Here is a 13507-nt window from a genome sequence, read left to right on the forward strand (position 1 = left end):
CCGAAGAGCGCCCGGCTGGGGTGCGCGGGGAAGAGCAGGACACTAGTGAAAGGCGGGGTTTAGGAAGGCGTACAGTCTGGGCAGGTATAGATTACACTTTTCTAAAACGTATTTGAAAAATAAAAACGATTACAATCTAATCCTTCCACGTTTGATCCCAAAATCCCAAGAAATATAAATCTAAATGGGTAGAAAGCTATGCTGAAAGTTTATTAAGATACCTAGAAGACAGAGATACTGTATCAATTTATGTTGCATTAGCCTGATTATGATTAAAAAAACACATATAATTAAACATGCGTTTAATTATATGTGTTTAGAAAAGCTTAAAACTACCACTTTTTCACACGCTATTTCACATGCTAGTTAAATACTTCGATGCTTAAAATCGTTACGGAGAAATGGAATACCGGTGTGTATTTTTCCTTTAAAGTACCGATTCCTGGAATCTGACTGGCTGACACCCTTCTGAAGTGGTTCCATAAAATCTGGGATACGGAAAAGAAAGCATTGATAAAAAAAGCCTGGATTCTCATGTATCTCATACAAGTATCTTTTAATACAGTCTTTGCTGTGCTCTTGAGGATCCTTGTGATATTTTGAGCTCTAGTTGAATGATAAGTGTCGCATTTTAAATCATTTTCGTAGTTAGAAATTATGAAACGCCCTGTTAAAAGCAAGGGAGTTTTTATGCCCGTTGAAGTAAAACAAAATGCCTGACAAAGTAGGGCATGGACAGATTCCAAGTGCTTGTACAAATGTGCTAAAGAAATTATACTTTGAGTATACAGCTTGTCCAAAGTCATTCATTATTAATACTATTAGTAATATCTTCGGTAAAGGCTTTGATGCATAAATATTTCTGATAAAGGTAGGTTGTGTACTTTTGTCCAACTGAGCAATCTTGCTTTCATAAAATATACCAACATTTTAATGACTGATGATTAACATGCTTTAATACACAGTTCAAAATTAAAAGCTCAAATGCTGTACATGAGAGGTTAAGCTCCCCCTGGCGGTTTTACAAGGTGACGCCGGATAGTTTCCGGCATGACGTCAAATGACGTGATTAACCACGTGATACTGCGTGACACCGCGTGATACCGCGACACGCCCACCGGGGTATGCCGCGAAATACCCCACCCATTTTGAATGGCTGCATCTGTAGCAGGTAGTAGGTAGTTTTTTCAATTGTAACAAAGCTGCTCACCGATGAAGCTCGGAAAAGTAAGGTAAAAGCCTGTGAAGGGCTGTTACAGGAATATCAAACGCTATTCTTCGGGCCTAAGACTGGAATTGTAGAGATGAAAAATGTAAGTAAAAACCTTCATCATGGGGACAATTTATTGATACTTTATTTCAATATGTGCCAGGCTGAGGCAATTATTGTGGAATTTTTTTGTCTTCTCCAAGTCCTTCTTGGTTTTATGTGGCCTAGAGCAGGGTGCTAATTGTCTCCTATGAGCTGCACATCGTTATCTTACGTATGGGGAAAACTTGGAAAGATAAGTCCCCAGGGAAAGTAGCACCTTTTGAGGAAACAATCCCTTATGGCATCACAATATCTGTTCTTATTATGTGCCAGCATTTGGTTTCTCAGTCACTATATACTGGATATGCTAGTTTTTTTTCACTGTATTGGTACTTTATTTTGTTGTATTTCTTGTGGCCTGGTGTCATGCTGTTGAAGTTCTCTCCTATCTGCAGGATACACAGGGTTCAGGCTGGCGAACGGCTCTGACTCCTGCTCTGGCCGAGTGGAGTTACAGTGGTTCTTCAAGGACTGGGGGACAGTGTGTGACCTGTACTGGGACCTGACAGATGCCAGGGCTCTCTGCCAGCAGCTGGGCTGTGGGGAGGCTGTAGCAGCACCAGGACAGGCCAGGTTTGGACAGGGCAGTGGACCAGTATGGGCTGATGTGTTTGAGTGCCAGGGCAATGAGAGTCGTCTCTCACACTGCGCTGTCTCTTCATGGGGCAGAGCAGGGTGCTCTCATGGACAGGACGCAGGAGTCATCTGCTCTGGTGAGAATCGTGTGTTTAAAACACAGTGACACACCCTCTGCTTACACACAGAAGCACACTGTTTTCATGATTGAATATCTGCTCTGTTACACACTGCCAGTTATGTAAGAGATGCAAAGATGAAAACACATATTCCTTAAAACGTGAGTGTGTTTTTAACATGTCATATCTATCTCAAATACTCCCTCAAGGTGTTATTAGGTTGTTATTTTCTTTCTGATGGATAGATACACAAATACACTGAAGACTAAAAATCAGTTTTATATTTATATTGATATCACTAATGGCTCTAAAAGATTAAAGAAAGTTCTGTACCTCAGTATCCTGTAATTAACATCTGACCTGCTTAATTAGTTTAATTAATAGAGCCCAATTAAACAGGAGGCTGAAAAGAAAGTGAGTCTCAAAAAAGTCAAGGTTTACAGATGTTATGTACACCTGAGCCCCACACGCAGCTGACACTCCACTGGTGAAACATCACTCCTGTGGACAGAAATGAGCTGCTTCCTTCTCTTTCACAGACTCAAATATGACCAGAGATTCACCTGGAGCAGGTAAAGAGAGAATGAGGACTGTCTTAATCACATCAGTGCTGTTTTATTTGTAGTTTCATTTCTGGTGTTAAATTGCTCTTCTCACACAAGGTTCACAGTCTGATTTCTCTCTCTCTGTTTGTTCCACAGGCTTCCCTTCTTCAGCTGTACCCTCTTCCAAAACACCAGGTATGAATTAGCCCCTGTTCTGTATCTCCAGGGCTCTCAGTGTGTGTTGATGTCTCTGTTGCTCAGCGGAATCCCAGATCAGTCAGTGAGGCAACAGCTGTGTGTGTGCAGTTTTTTCTGTGTGTCACAAACACACTCGGGTCTTTGGGATCTAAGGCAAACACATCTATCTGAATACTGCAATTTGACACTGGTGGAGCTATTGTCTCTATGCCCAACAGTGGGTCAGAAAAAATAACTTATCTGGTATACTGTTTATGAACAATGTGGAATATATTAAACTTACTGTATATATTAAATATATATATATAATATAATATATATACAGTGCCTTGCGAAAGTATTCGGCCCCCTTGAACTTTTCAACCTTTTGCCACATTTCAGGCTTCAAACATAAAGATATAAATTTTTTATTTTATGTGAAGAATCACCAACAAGTGGGACACAATTGTGAAGTGGAACGAAATCTATTGGATTTTTGAAACTTTTTTAACTAACAAAAAAATGAAAAGTGGGGCGTGCAAAATTATTCGGCCCCTTTACTTTCAGTGCAGCAAACTCACTCCAGAAGTTCAGCGAGGATCTCTGAATGATCCAATGTTGTCCTAAATGACTGATGGTGATAAATAGAATCCACCTGTGTGTAATCAAGTCTCTGTATAAATGCACCTGCTCTGTGATAGTCTCAAGGTTCTGTTGAAAGCGCAGAGAGCATCATGAAGACCAAGGAACACACCAGGCAGGTCCGTAATACTGTTGTGGAGAAGTTTAAAGCCGGATTTGGATACAAAAAGATTTCCCAAGCTTCAAACATCCCAAGGAGCACTGTGCAAGCGATCATCTTGAAATGGAAGGAGTATCAGACCACTGCAAATCTACCAAGACCTGGCCGTCCCTCTAAACTTTCAGCTCAGACAAGGAGAAGACTGATCAGAGATGCAGCCAAGAGGCCCATGATCACTCTGGATGAACTGCAGAGAACTACAGCTGAGGTGGGAGAGTCTGTCCATAGGACAACAATCAGTCTTACACTGCACAAATCTGGCCTTTATGGAAGAGTGGCAAGAAGAAAGCCATTTCTCAAAGATATCCATAAAAAGTCTCGTCTAAAGTTTGCCACAAGCCACCTGGGAGACACCCCAAACATGTGGAAGAAGGTGCTCTGGTCAGATGAAACCAAAATCGAACTTTTTGGCCACAATGCAAAACGATATGTTTGGCGTAAAAGCAACACAGCTCATCACCCTCAACACACCATCCCCACTGTCAAACATGGTGGTGGCAGCATCATGGTTTGGGCCTGCTTTTCTTCAGCAGGGACAGGGAAGATGGTTAAAATTGAGGGGAAGATGGATGCAGCCAAATACAGGACCATTCTGGATGAAAACCTGTTGGAGTCTGCAAAAGACCTGAGACTGGGACGGAGATTTATCTTCCAACAAGACAATGATCCCAAACATACAGCAAAATCTACAAAGGAATGGTTCACAAATAAACGTATCCAGGTGTTTGAATGGCCAAGTCAAAGTCCAGACCTGAATCCAATCGAGAAGCTGTGGAAAGAGCTGAAAACTGCTGTTCACAAACGCTCTCCATCCAACCTCACTGAGCTCGAGCGGTTTTGCAAGGAAGAATGGGCAAGAATTTCAGTCTCTCGATGTGCAAAACTGATAGAGACATACCCCAAGCGACTTGCAGCTGTAATCGCAGCAAAAGGTGGCTCTACAAAGTATTAACGCAAGGGGGCCGAATAATTTTGCACGCCACACTTTTCATTTTTTTTATTAGTTAAAAAAGTTTCAAAAATCCAATAGATTTCGTTCCACTTCACAATTGTGTCCCACTTGTTGGTGATTCTTCACATAAAATAAAAAATTTATATCTTTATGTTTGAAGCCTGAAATGTGGCAAAAGGTTGAAAAGTTCAAGGGGGCCGAATACTTTCGCAAGGCACTGTATACATATATACTGCTTATGAACAGTCTGTTACAATAAGTGTATATATTAAATTAATCAAAAGTCAAGAAACACTGTACTTGAACTGTATCTGCTGTGCCTAGTGGGCCGAGATAATCTTCAACTTGTAACAGCAGGTCATGGTGATCTCTTAGTACTACACTGACCTCTGACCCCTGACCTCTAATTCTCTGCTCCTAGATCAGCTGTCCCTCAGGCTGATTGGGGGAGGAGATGACTGTGCTGGGAGGCTGGAGGTTTATCATAATAGCTCCTGGGGGACAGTCTGTGATGACTCCTGGGACCTGGCAGACTCTCAGGTGGTGTGCAGGCAGCTCCAGTGTGGGACGGCCCTCAGTGCCCCAATGATGGCCTCCTTCAGCCAGGGAACTGGTCCCATCTGGCTGGATGAGGTGGGCTGTCTGGGGAACGAGTCGTCTCTGTGGGAGTGTCCCTCAGCAGGGTGGGGACAGCACGACTGTGGACACAAGGAGGATGTGAGAATCCTGTGTTCAGGTAGGGGAGAGAATTAAAATTACAATGATTCAGATTATTTAATCCCACATTGTGGATATGGCTTGCATTTAGAGTGCCTAGATATGTTTGACATGTGAGGATGTGAGAATCTTGTGTTCAGTAAGTTAACTAAATAAAATAATCCACATACTGGAATTCCACATTGTGGATATGGTTTGCATCTGGAGTGCTTAAATACATAAACTGAATTCTTATTAATTTATATCCAAGCATGTATAAAAATGAAAGCAATGTCATTGTTATTCATTTTATAATAATAATAATGTTTTTATATGATTATTAATCTTTGAAGGTCCTAGAAAAAAAGCTGACAGAAGCACTCCAGCCCCTCAGGAACAGCAGCTTCAGCAGCACTGCCCAGGTGAGTTCAGTGTGTAAAACAGTCAGAGACACTGCAGCTGTGAGCTGAGGAACAGTAACCATACAGCTCTCTTCCAGAGTCATTCAATACCTCACTAGTCTCTACTACAGTCATTGAGCTAAAGACACTCAGTAGCCTCTGTGCTTTTGTCTACAGTCACAGATCTAATGACACTCAGTAACCTCACTGTTGTCTTTCAGTCCCCCTGGCTCTGCGCCTGGTTGGAGGCACTAACTGCTCTGGGCGGGTGGAGCTGTGGTATGAGGGCTCCTGGGCGACAGTCTGTGATGACTCCTGGGACCTGCAGGATGCCCAGGTGGTCTGCAGACAGCTGGGCTGTGGGGACGCAGTGAGCGCAGCAATAGAGGCCTCATTCGGACCAGGAAATGGCGCCATCTGGCTGGACGAGGTGAACTGCACAGGCAGTGAACTTCACCTGTGGGACTGCTGTCACTCTGGACTGAATCAGAGCGACTGTCGACACAAGGAAGATGCAGGGGTTACCTGTACAGGTGAGGAGAGTCTTAGAACTGTAAATAAACAAGGTAGCAGATCAATGGAAAAGTTAGACTGATGTTACCCATACTCTATCACTGCTTAATATCTAACTGAATCAACTAAGATCATCAGTGACAAGATTGGGATGTTTTGTAGCCCTGTGTGTGTGTGAACAGCACTAGGCTTTAATTCCGAACAAGACACCATTCATCCTGCAATCCTAGATTTCACCTCAAGGAACAAATGTAAAGATTTTCTTTTTATTAAGACCACTCTGGATTCAACTTGCTATAAAACCAAAGGCAAAATAATGACAGTTCTCCTATCTCTTTTACAGGTTTGTCAAAGACAACAGCCAGTCCAGCAACAGCTACAGGTGAACAGAAATCCTCCTTGTCATTGATAACTCCTGTCATTCTGTCTCTTCAGATTCCCAGTGTAGCTGTAGTGTCTCCTCTCCTCCCTCAGGGTGAAGATCAGTGTTTTTAGATTCCCAGTGTAGATCTTGTGTTAGTGTCCTCTCTTTCCTCACTGATTTACTGACAGTCCTGATGGGTTAGATTGGGAATCCTTAACTTTTCTTCATTGATCTTAGGTTCACCCTGAAGCCATGATACCCACATATGGGAACAGGAGGAGAACAGGACATGTGTCAAAGTGTATATGAGCCCAAGAGCACCTCTCCTGATCCCTGTTCATCCATTGTCTCCCCCTCTCTCAGGCAGAAACAGGACAACACCCCAGACACAGCCACTGGGAGGCCTGTCCGCCTCGCCCCTGGTCCTCCTGCTGCTGGGGGCTCTGCTCTTCGTGGTGCTGGCTCTGTTAGTGGGGCAGCTGATCCAGAATAGGAAGCTGAGGAAAGGTAGGGAGGGAACTCGCCATCCACATAGTGACCTCTAGTGGTCAGTTCTGTCACTCACATGGAACTGATATTTATATAATTCCCTTGAGGAATAAACCTGGTAGAGAAAACCATTTGAAGTTTAAGAAAGATTATCAACAATTAAAGATGGAGATATCAGGAAATTTGCAAATCCAGAAGCATAACATTTAGGTGCTCTAATGTCCAAAGAAGGTTTAGTAGTCAATGTTTGATCTTGTACTCTGCTCCCTGCATGGCATGTTAACCCTGAGTGTCTGTTTCCTCACACAGCCCTATCTAAGGGAGCACTCACCCCCTATCATGATGCCGTCTACGAGGAAATAGAGTACAAACTGGCCAGAGAGGGAACCTACAGCGCCCCCAGGAGAGGTGAGTGGAGAGAGTCTTCAGGTGTGATTAGTCTCCACCCTCGGAGGAAGATCTGAGGACTTACACTTGTAGAAAATCTCACTCAACTGGTTTCTGACAAAAAGAGTATTTTTTAGTTTTAAACCTGTAGGGTTTTTTCTCAACTGGTGTCAAACTAAGTGACGAAAATCAACACAGCACGAATCTGGATCTGCCTTATAAACACAAACTCACACCCTGGCTTCTCTTCCAGTAGAGGACACTGAGGCTGCTGTCCGACTGCAGGTATTACTGATCTGTCCTCCTGTTCACAGGGAGATTCCTCTCTGATGAGATGCCCTCTGGATATGACGATGTGGAGGACAGTGAGGGAGACCCAGTACCAGGTGAGGGAAGATGGAGTCAGGGGGCTCAGTGTGGGAGTGGGGGTGTCTTCAGTCCAGTACTCACTCTCATCCCAAACCAGGCTGACATTTAGAGAACTTAAGTAGAAAATCCTGAATTATACAAATAGAACCACATGTGTTTGATACCTTATAAAGCCAGCTCTTCAATGTTGCCTCACACTAGCCTTATCTCGGCAGATCACAGATGCTGAGCAAAACTATAGCTGGTCAATACTGGGGTGGTAAACAGGGTGCTGCTTTCATTGGTTTTGATAGAAAAGGAGACTGGGGAACAGCATACTGTAAAAACTGCCTTTCAGATCAGATAAATCAGCGACCCTAGAGTTCTGGCTTAACTATACACCACAAAACATTTAAAATCACACTTTACAATAACTTTGCAGCTCTATGGTCAAACTAAGTCTGAGTCCGGAAGTGTAAATTCTCTGTCTCTCTCTGTGGTTCAGGAGACTCGATAACCTCTCTGAAAGAAGAGATCCCAGAGTACTATGATGATGCTGTAACTGTAGCTCAGAGCCCAGATGCCTTGTCAGGTCAGTTACTTCAGTCTAGTCACATGGGGAAACTCTGCACCAATCTCAGTGAGTCTGACTCTCTCTACTATGTCTTTGATCTCAGCTTCTGAATACGGAGTCTGTGTTATTCTGCACCAGTCACATGAATCTGACTCTCTGACTCTCTCTCTCTCTCTCTCTCTGTGATCTCTGCCCTGCACACTCAGTCTGGGTCACTGTGCTGCCAGTGTCCAGCTCCTCTTCAGTTGCACATAGTGTTCAAATCACTCTCTGTCCAAATACAACCAACCTTTCTCTGCCCTGTTGTCCTTCAACATCTTATTTTAAATTTTAAGAATTGTTTTAAATTTCTTACTGAAGTGAATAGGACTAGAAATCAGGTTCCCTGATCTCCTGTACTTGTCTGGAGTTTAAGTTCCAATGTGATGTTCAGTTAATCAGTGGGTTCTGAGGAGCTCCAGCAGTCATGTGCTCTAGATAAATCAGTGCTCTGATATGCGTCACTGAATCTGTACTCTTTGTGGTTCAGGACAGCTGATGTCCCCTGTGACGGAAGAGGCCCCAGAGTACTATGATGATGCTGTAACTGTACCTCAGAGCCCAGATGCCTTGTCAGGTGAGTTATTTCAGTCCAGTCCCATAGAGAAACACTGCACCAATCCCAGAGAGTCTGATTCTGTGCACTGCACGGCACATTTGGATTATAGGGCTCACATCACTGCTCTCTGTCCAAATACATCCGTACGTCACTGCCCTGTTGTCCCTCAACATCTTAATTCAAAATCTAGGGTTAGTTTTAAATGTATGACAGACATGAATAGGAGAGGAAATCAGGTTCCCTGATCTCCTGTACTTAAGTGTCTGGTGTTTTAGTCGTAACGTGATGTTTAGTTAATCAGTGTGTTCTGACGAGGTCCAGCAGTCCTGCTCTTTAGATGAGTCAGTGTTCTGATGAGTGACAGTGACACATTGCTCTGTGTGCTTCAGGAGAGCTAATGTCCTCTGTGAAAGAAGAGGGTCCAGAATACTATGATGATGCCATCACTGTGCCCCAGAGTCCAGACACTGTGTCAGGTGGGTTATAATAAATAAGATTCATCAGTACCCCTGTACCAGCCCACAGTAGCCTTTGTCATTAGAAATTAGTCTCAACCTAATTTCATATCTGCAAATAAACACTAACTGGAAATGAAGAGGCCAGTTTGTGTCAGAATGACAGAGACATTACTGACCTGCTCTTCTGTTTACAGGAAGACTCCACTCTGATAAGACACCCTCTGGATACAGTGATGTGGGGGACAGTGAGGGTTACCCCACTTCAGGTAAAGGGGGCTACAGCCAGGGGGCTCAGTGTGGGTGAGGTAGTTCAGGGATGGGAAGATAACCTCCAGTAATCCATCTCTGTTGCACTCTCATCCAAGACAGGGGGGAATCAGGCATTTTGCAGTAGCGGTAGCTTCACTCTGTCATGTCCTACAAGGATCAATAACAGCCAATAAAGGCGGAGAGACCTGAATTGTACAAAGTTAGATCACAAAGATCAGAGTGTCATTGAAACCCACCTACTGACACACCCAGCCAATCAGATGATTTAAATTGATCAGCAGCTGATCAATGATGAGGGAGTAAGGTCTGGACAGAGCAAAGCTTTAGATTCCCCAAGACCAGGAATTCTATTCTCTGACTGCAGAGAGAATTACTAGGCTCAGAAATGACTAGGTCTTCCTCACTGTGGTTTAAGAGCATTGATACTTCATAAGTATAAGTGAATTCTACACTGAATCATCAAGTCTTCCAAAAAGATACAATTTAATTTAAAAAAATCCTATTAAACACTTTTGACTACAGTATTGTAACATCTATTCTGTATACTATAACTGTTAGTCCACTAATAGCCATTGATATCAAAGCAGATTACTTCTCAGATATGTTCTATTATGCTTATTTTTTGTTATGCAAATTATCATTATATCAATAAATTGTATATTGTTTGGTTAGAATACATGTGTGAAACTATAGATTATTATGTTTGATTAGTTCCTAGAAGTCTACAAGTACTCTCAAAATATACTGCTATAATTTCTGATTGTTACAGAAAATTAAAATACCCGTTCACTGCACTGCACTCACAACTGGCAACCCACTGAAGCTAAGCAGGTGTGAGCCTGGTCAGTACCTGGATGGGAGACCTCCTGGGAAAAACTAAGGTTGCTGCTGGAAGAGGCGTTAGTGGGGCCAGCAGGGGGTGCTAACTCTGCGGCTCATGTGGGTCTTAATGCCCCAGTGTAGTGACGGGGACACTATACTGTAAACAGGCGCTGTCCTTCGGATGAGACGTAAAAACCGAGGTCCTGACTCTCTGTGGTCATTAAAAATCCCAGGGTGTTTCTTGAAAAGAGTAGGGGTGTACCCTGGCGTCCTGGCCAAATTTCCCATCGGCCTTTATCAATCATGGCCTCCTAACAATCCCCCTCTATAAATTGGCTTAATTATGCTGCTCTCCTCCCCACTGATCGCTGATGTGTGGTGAGCGTTCTGGCGCACTATGGCTGCCGTCGCATCATCCAGGTGGATGCTGCACATTGGTGGTGGTGGAGGGGAGTCCCCATTGCCTGTAAAGCGCTTTGAGTGGAGTGTGCAGAAAAGTGCTATATAAATGTAAGCAATTATTATTATTGTGACTATGTAAGTGTTTTAAAAAATCTAGGTACACCTGGGTAATGTCATCAATTCCAATTCCAATTCCAGTTCCAATTACATTACATGGCTAGGGGCTGCAAAGCAAGGAGATGTTTGCTGAGATGTTGAGGTGTGAGATTCAGTGATCAAAGCAACCATAAAGTTTAGTTAAGTTCTGGGTAAATGATTGTCAATCAACTGTCCAGGAATGACAGAGCTATTTCTTGCTTCTACTACTTGTCCATATCAACTGGAAAGACCAGATTGGAGTTTAGTCTTTGACCCTCATAAAGAGAGCTTGCCTTTCTGTTGTTTTTAGAAACTTTAATTTCTTGTTTAGAGAATCCCTTGGTTAAAAGTGCCTCTCTTGGCTAGTGGGAGCATCTTTAGAACAGGGAGATAGGCTCCCATTCATTTTGTAGCAATTGGGTTCACAAAAAGAGAGATTTAACTGTAGGTTGTAATGTCTTTGGTTTAGAAGGTTTGATTTATCTCTTTCTTTTATGTAGGTGTTCTGTAAAAGCTGAATACTTGGTAGCAGTTTGAGGATTTTCTGGATGGTTAGGATGTAGGTGTCTAAAACACCTTGTTAGCAAATTTGTAATTGTGTGCTGTATGTTTATGTTGTGGGTAATTTCGTGTGTGTTGTGTCGTTAATAACAAATATTTAACTGTTGGGAATATATTTGGCAAAATCTTTACAAGTTGGGGGCTTATGATTATGACTTTATGATTTAATTATTAATTTATCTACTCAGTCATTTCTGATATTCACCATTTTCATAATACTTATTTGTATCAGTATTATGTTAATAACTGAGTCATTTGTAAAAATATGAGTCTGTGTCTCTCTGTCAGGTGTCCCCCACGCTGGCCCTGGAGTGGACAGGGTCCTGCCCACACTGCCCTCTGAAGAAGGAGCCCCTGCCCCTGACAGGACTGACTACGATGATGTTGGGGACGAGTCTCAGGGAGAGGATGGGTGCTGTGAGACTGACAGGGCTGTCTGGGAGAAGCTCCTCCTGTAGGTCTAGACACAGAAGAGCTTCACCAACAGAGTCACACAGTCTTACAACAGTTCTGAGCACTGAGACTGTCTGTGACCTGAGTCCACTTCACTCCACTGTTTCCACACTGACACTGTGAACTGAGTCCACTTCACTCCACTGTTTCCACACTGTCCTGCAGGTTGTGTTTTGAAAAATTGAGACTTGAACATTCCATTTCTGCTCAGCCTTTCTTTTAATACCTTTTGATATTCCAGATATAGGAAATAAAATTGTTGATTGATGTACAGTTCTGAATGTACCACTTTTGATGGGAATATTTTTTAATATGTTTTATTAAAGTTTTGCTTTGCAATAATCTTTGGTTTTGTTATGCTCATTTCTAATGTATGACATTAAAGGTATCATTAAAAATTAATGAGCCCTTGGTCACTCGCAATGATAAAATCATAAGAAAGAAGAAAGTTACTTGTTTGTTTCAAATCATAAGTATCAGTAGATCCACACAAAGGACAAAAAAACAATGTACACAAAGATAGACACAACATGATACAACCTAAATGTTATTTAAATTTCCCTACAAATCAAGAGAAATCATGGGTCCTGCAAGAAGACACTGTACAGCATCAGTGATCCAAAACCTACAGAAATTGTATAGCTACAGAGAGTTACAAAAGCATCTGGATTTAAATAACTGGAACACAGGAAAGCTAAAACTATAAACAGGAATGACTGACATTGTAAAACTCACGATCATAAAGGGTCAGGCCTTTTTAAACTAACTTGCTAAAATAATATCAGAATGTTTTTGGACTGTGGTAAAAAAATATAATAATTGCTTGTACTTATATAGCACTTTTCTGGACACTCCACTCAAAGCACTTTACAGGTAATGGGGACTCCCCTCCACCACCACCAATGTGGAACCACAGCCATAGTGCACAAGAACACTCACCACACACCAGCTCTCAGTGAGAAGGAGAGCAGAGTAATGAAGCCAAATCATAGATGGGGATTATTAGGAGGCCATGATTGGTTAAGGCTAATGGGAAATTTAACACATCTTTGTAGAACAGAGGGACAGTTAGTCCTCAGTAATATCCTCTACTTTGGCCTCTACTCTTTTTGAAAGAAGTCCCGGCATTTTTAATGGCCACAAAGAGTCAGGACCTCAGTTTTACATCTTACCTGAAGGACAGAGCCAGTTTACAGTATAGTGTCCCCATCACTATACTGGGGTATTAGCACCCCCTGCTGGCCCCACTAACACCTCTTCCAGCAGCAACCAGTTCCCCAGGAGGTCTCCCATCCAAGTACTGGCCAGGCACACACTTTTTTTAGCTTCAGTGGGCTGTTAGTTATGAGTTGCAAAGTGATATAGCTGCTGGCAAGAAACTAGACCACCTGAAGGAAACTAATGCACACATGGGGAGAAACCACTCAGCTCTACTCAAGGACAATTTTTATCTTCCACCTACGATTTCAACATTTTCCTTGGAAGATGTCAAACCACAGAGCCTGTGCTGTGCTTCAGTGCCGGCTGTAGTTGACATCCTGTTGAACAGA

General features: G+C 42.6%; 1 protein-coding gene across 1 annotated transcript; it reads left to right on the forward strand.

Moving 5' to 3' along the window:
- The first annotated feature begins 2554 nt into the window (after nucleotides 1–2554).
- Nucleotides 2555–11962, forward strand: LOC148809191 (antigen WC1.1-like). The gene is made up of 12 exons (XM_088909300.1): nucleotides 2555–2579; nucleotides 2709–2747; nucleotides 4905–5219; nucleotides 5802–5881; nucleotides 5933–6113; nucleotides 6821–6964; nucleotides 7256–7354; nucleotides 7648–7719; nucleotides 8785–8871; nucleotides 9243–9329; nucleotides 9506–9577; nucleotides 11793–11962. The coding sequence occupies exons 1-12, from the start codon at nucleotides 2555–2557 to the stop codon at nucleotides 11960–11962; spliced, it is 1371 nt and encodes a 456-aa protein (XP_088765426.1).
- Nucleotides 11963–13507: the final 1545 nt, after the last annotated feature.

The sequence above is a fragment of the Atractosteus spatula genome, unplaced genomic scaffold (assembly GCF_055471065.1).
Source record: "Atractosteus spatula isolate fAtrSpa1 unplaced genomic scaffold, fAtrSpa1.hap1 Scaffold_158, whole genome shotgun sequence".
In the NCBI taxonomy this organism is placed as follows: Eukaryota; Metazoa; Chordata; class Actinopteri; order Semionotiformes; family Lepisosteidae; genus Atractosteus; species Atractosteus spatula.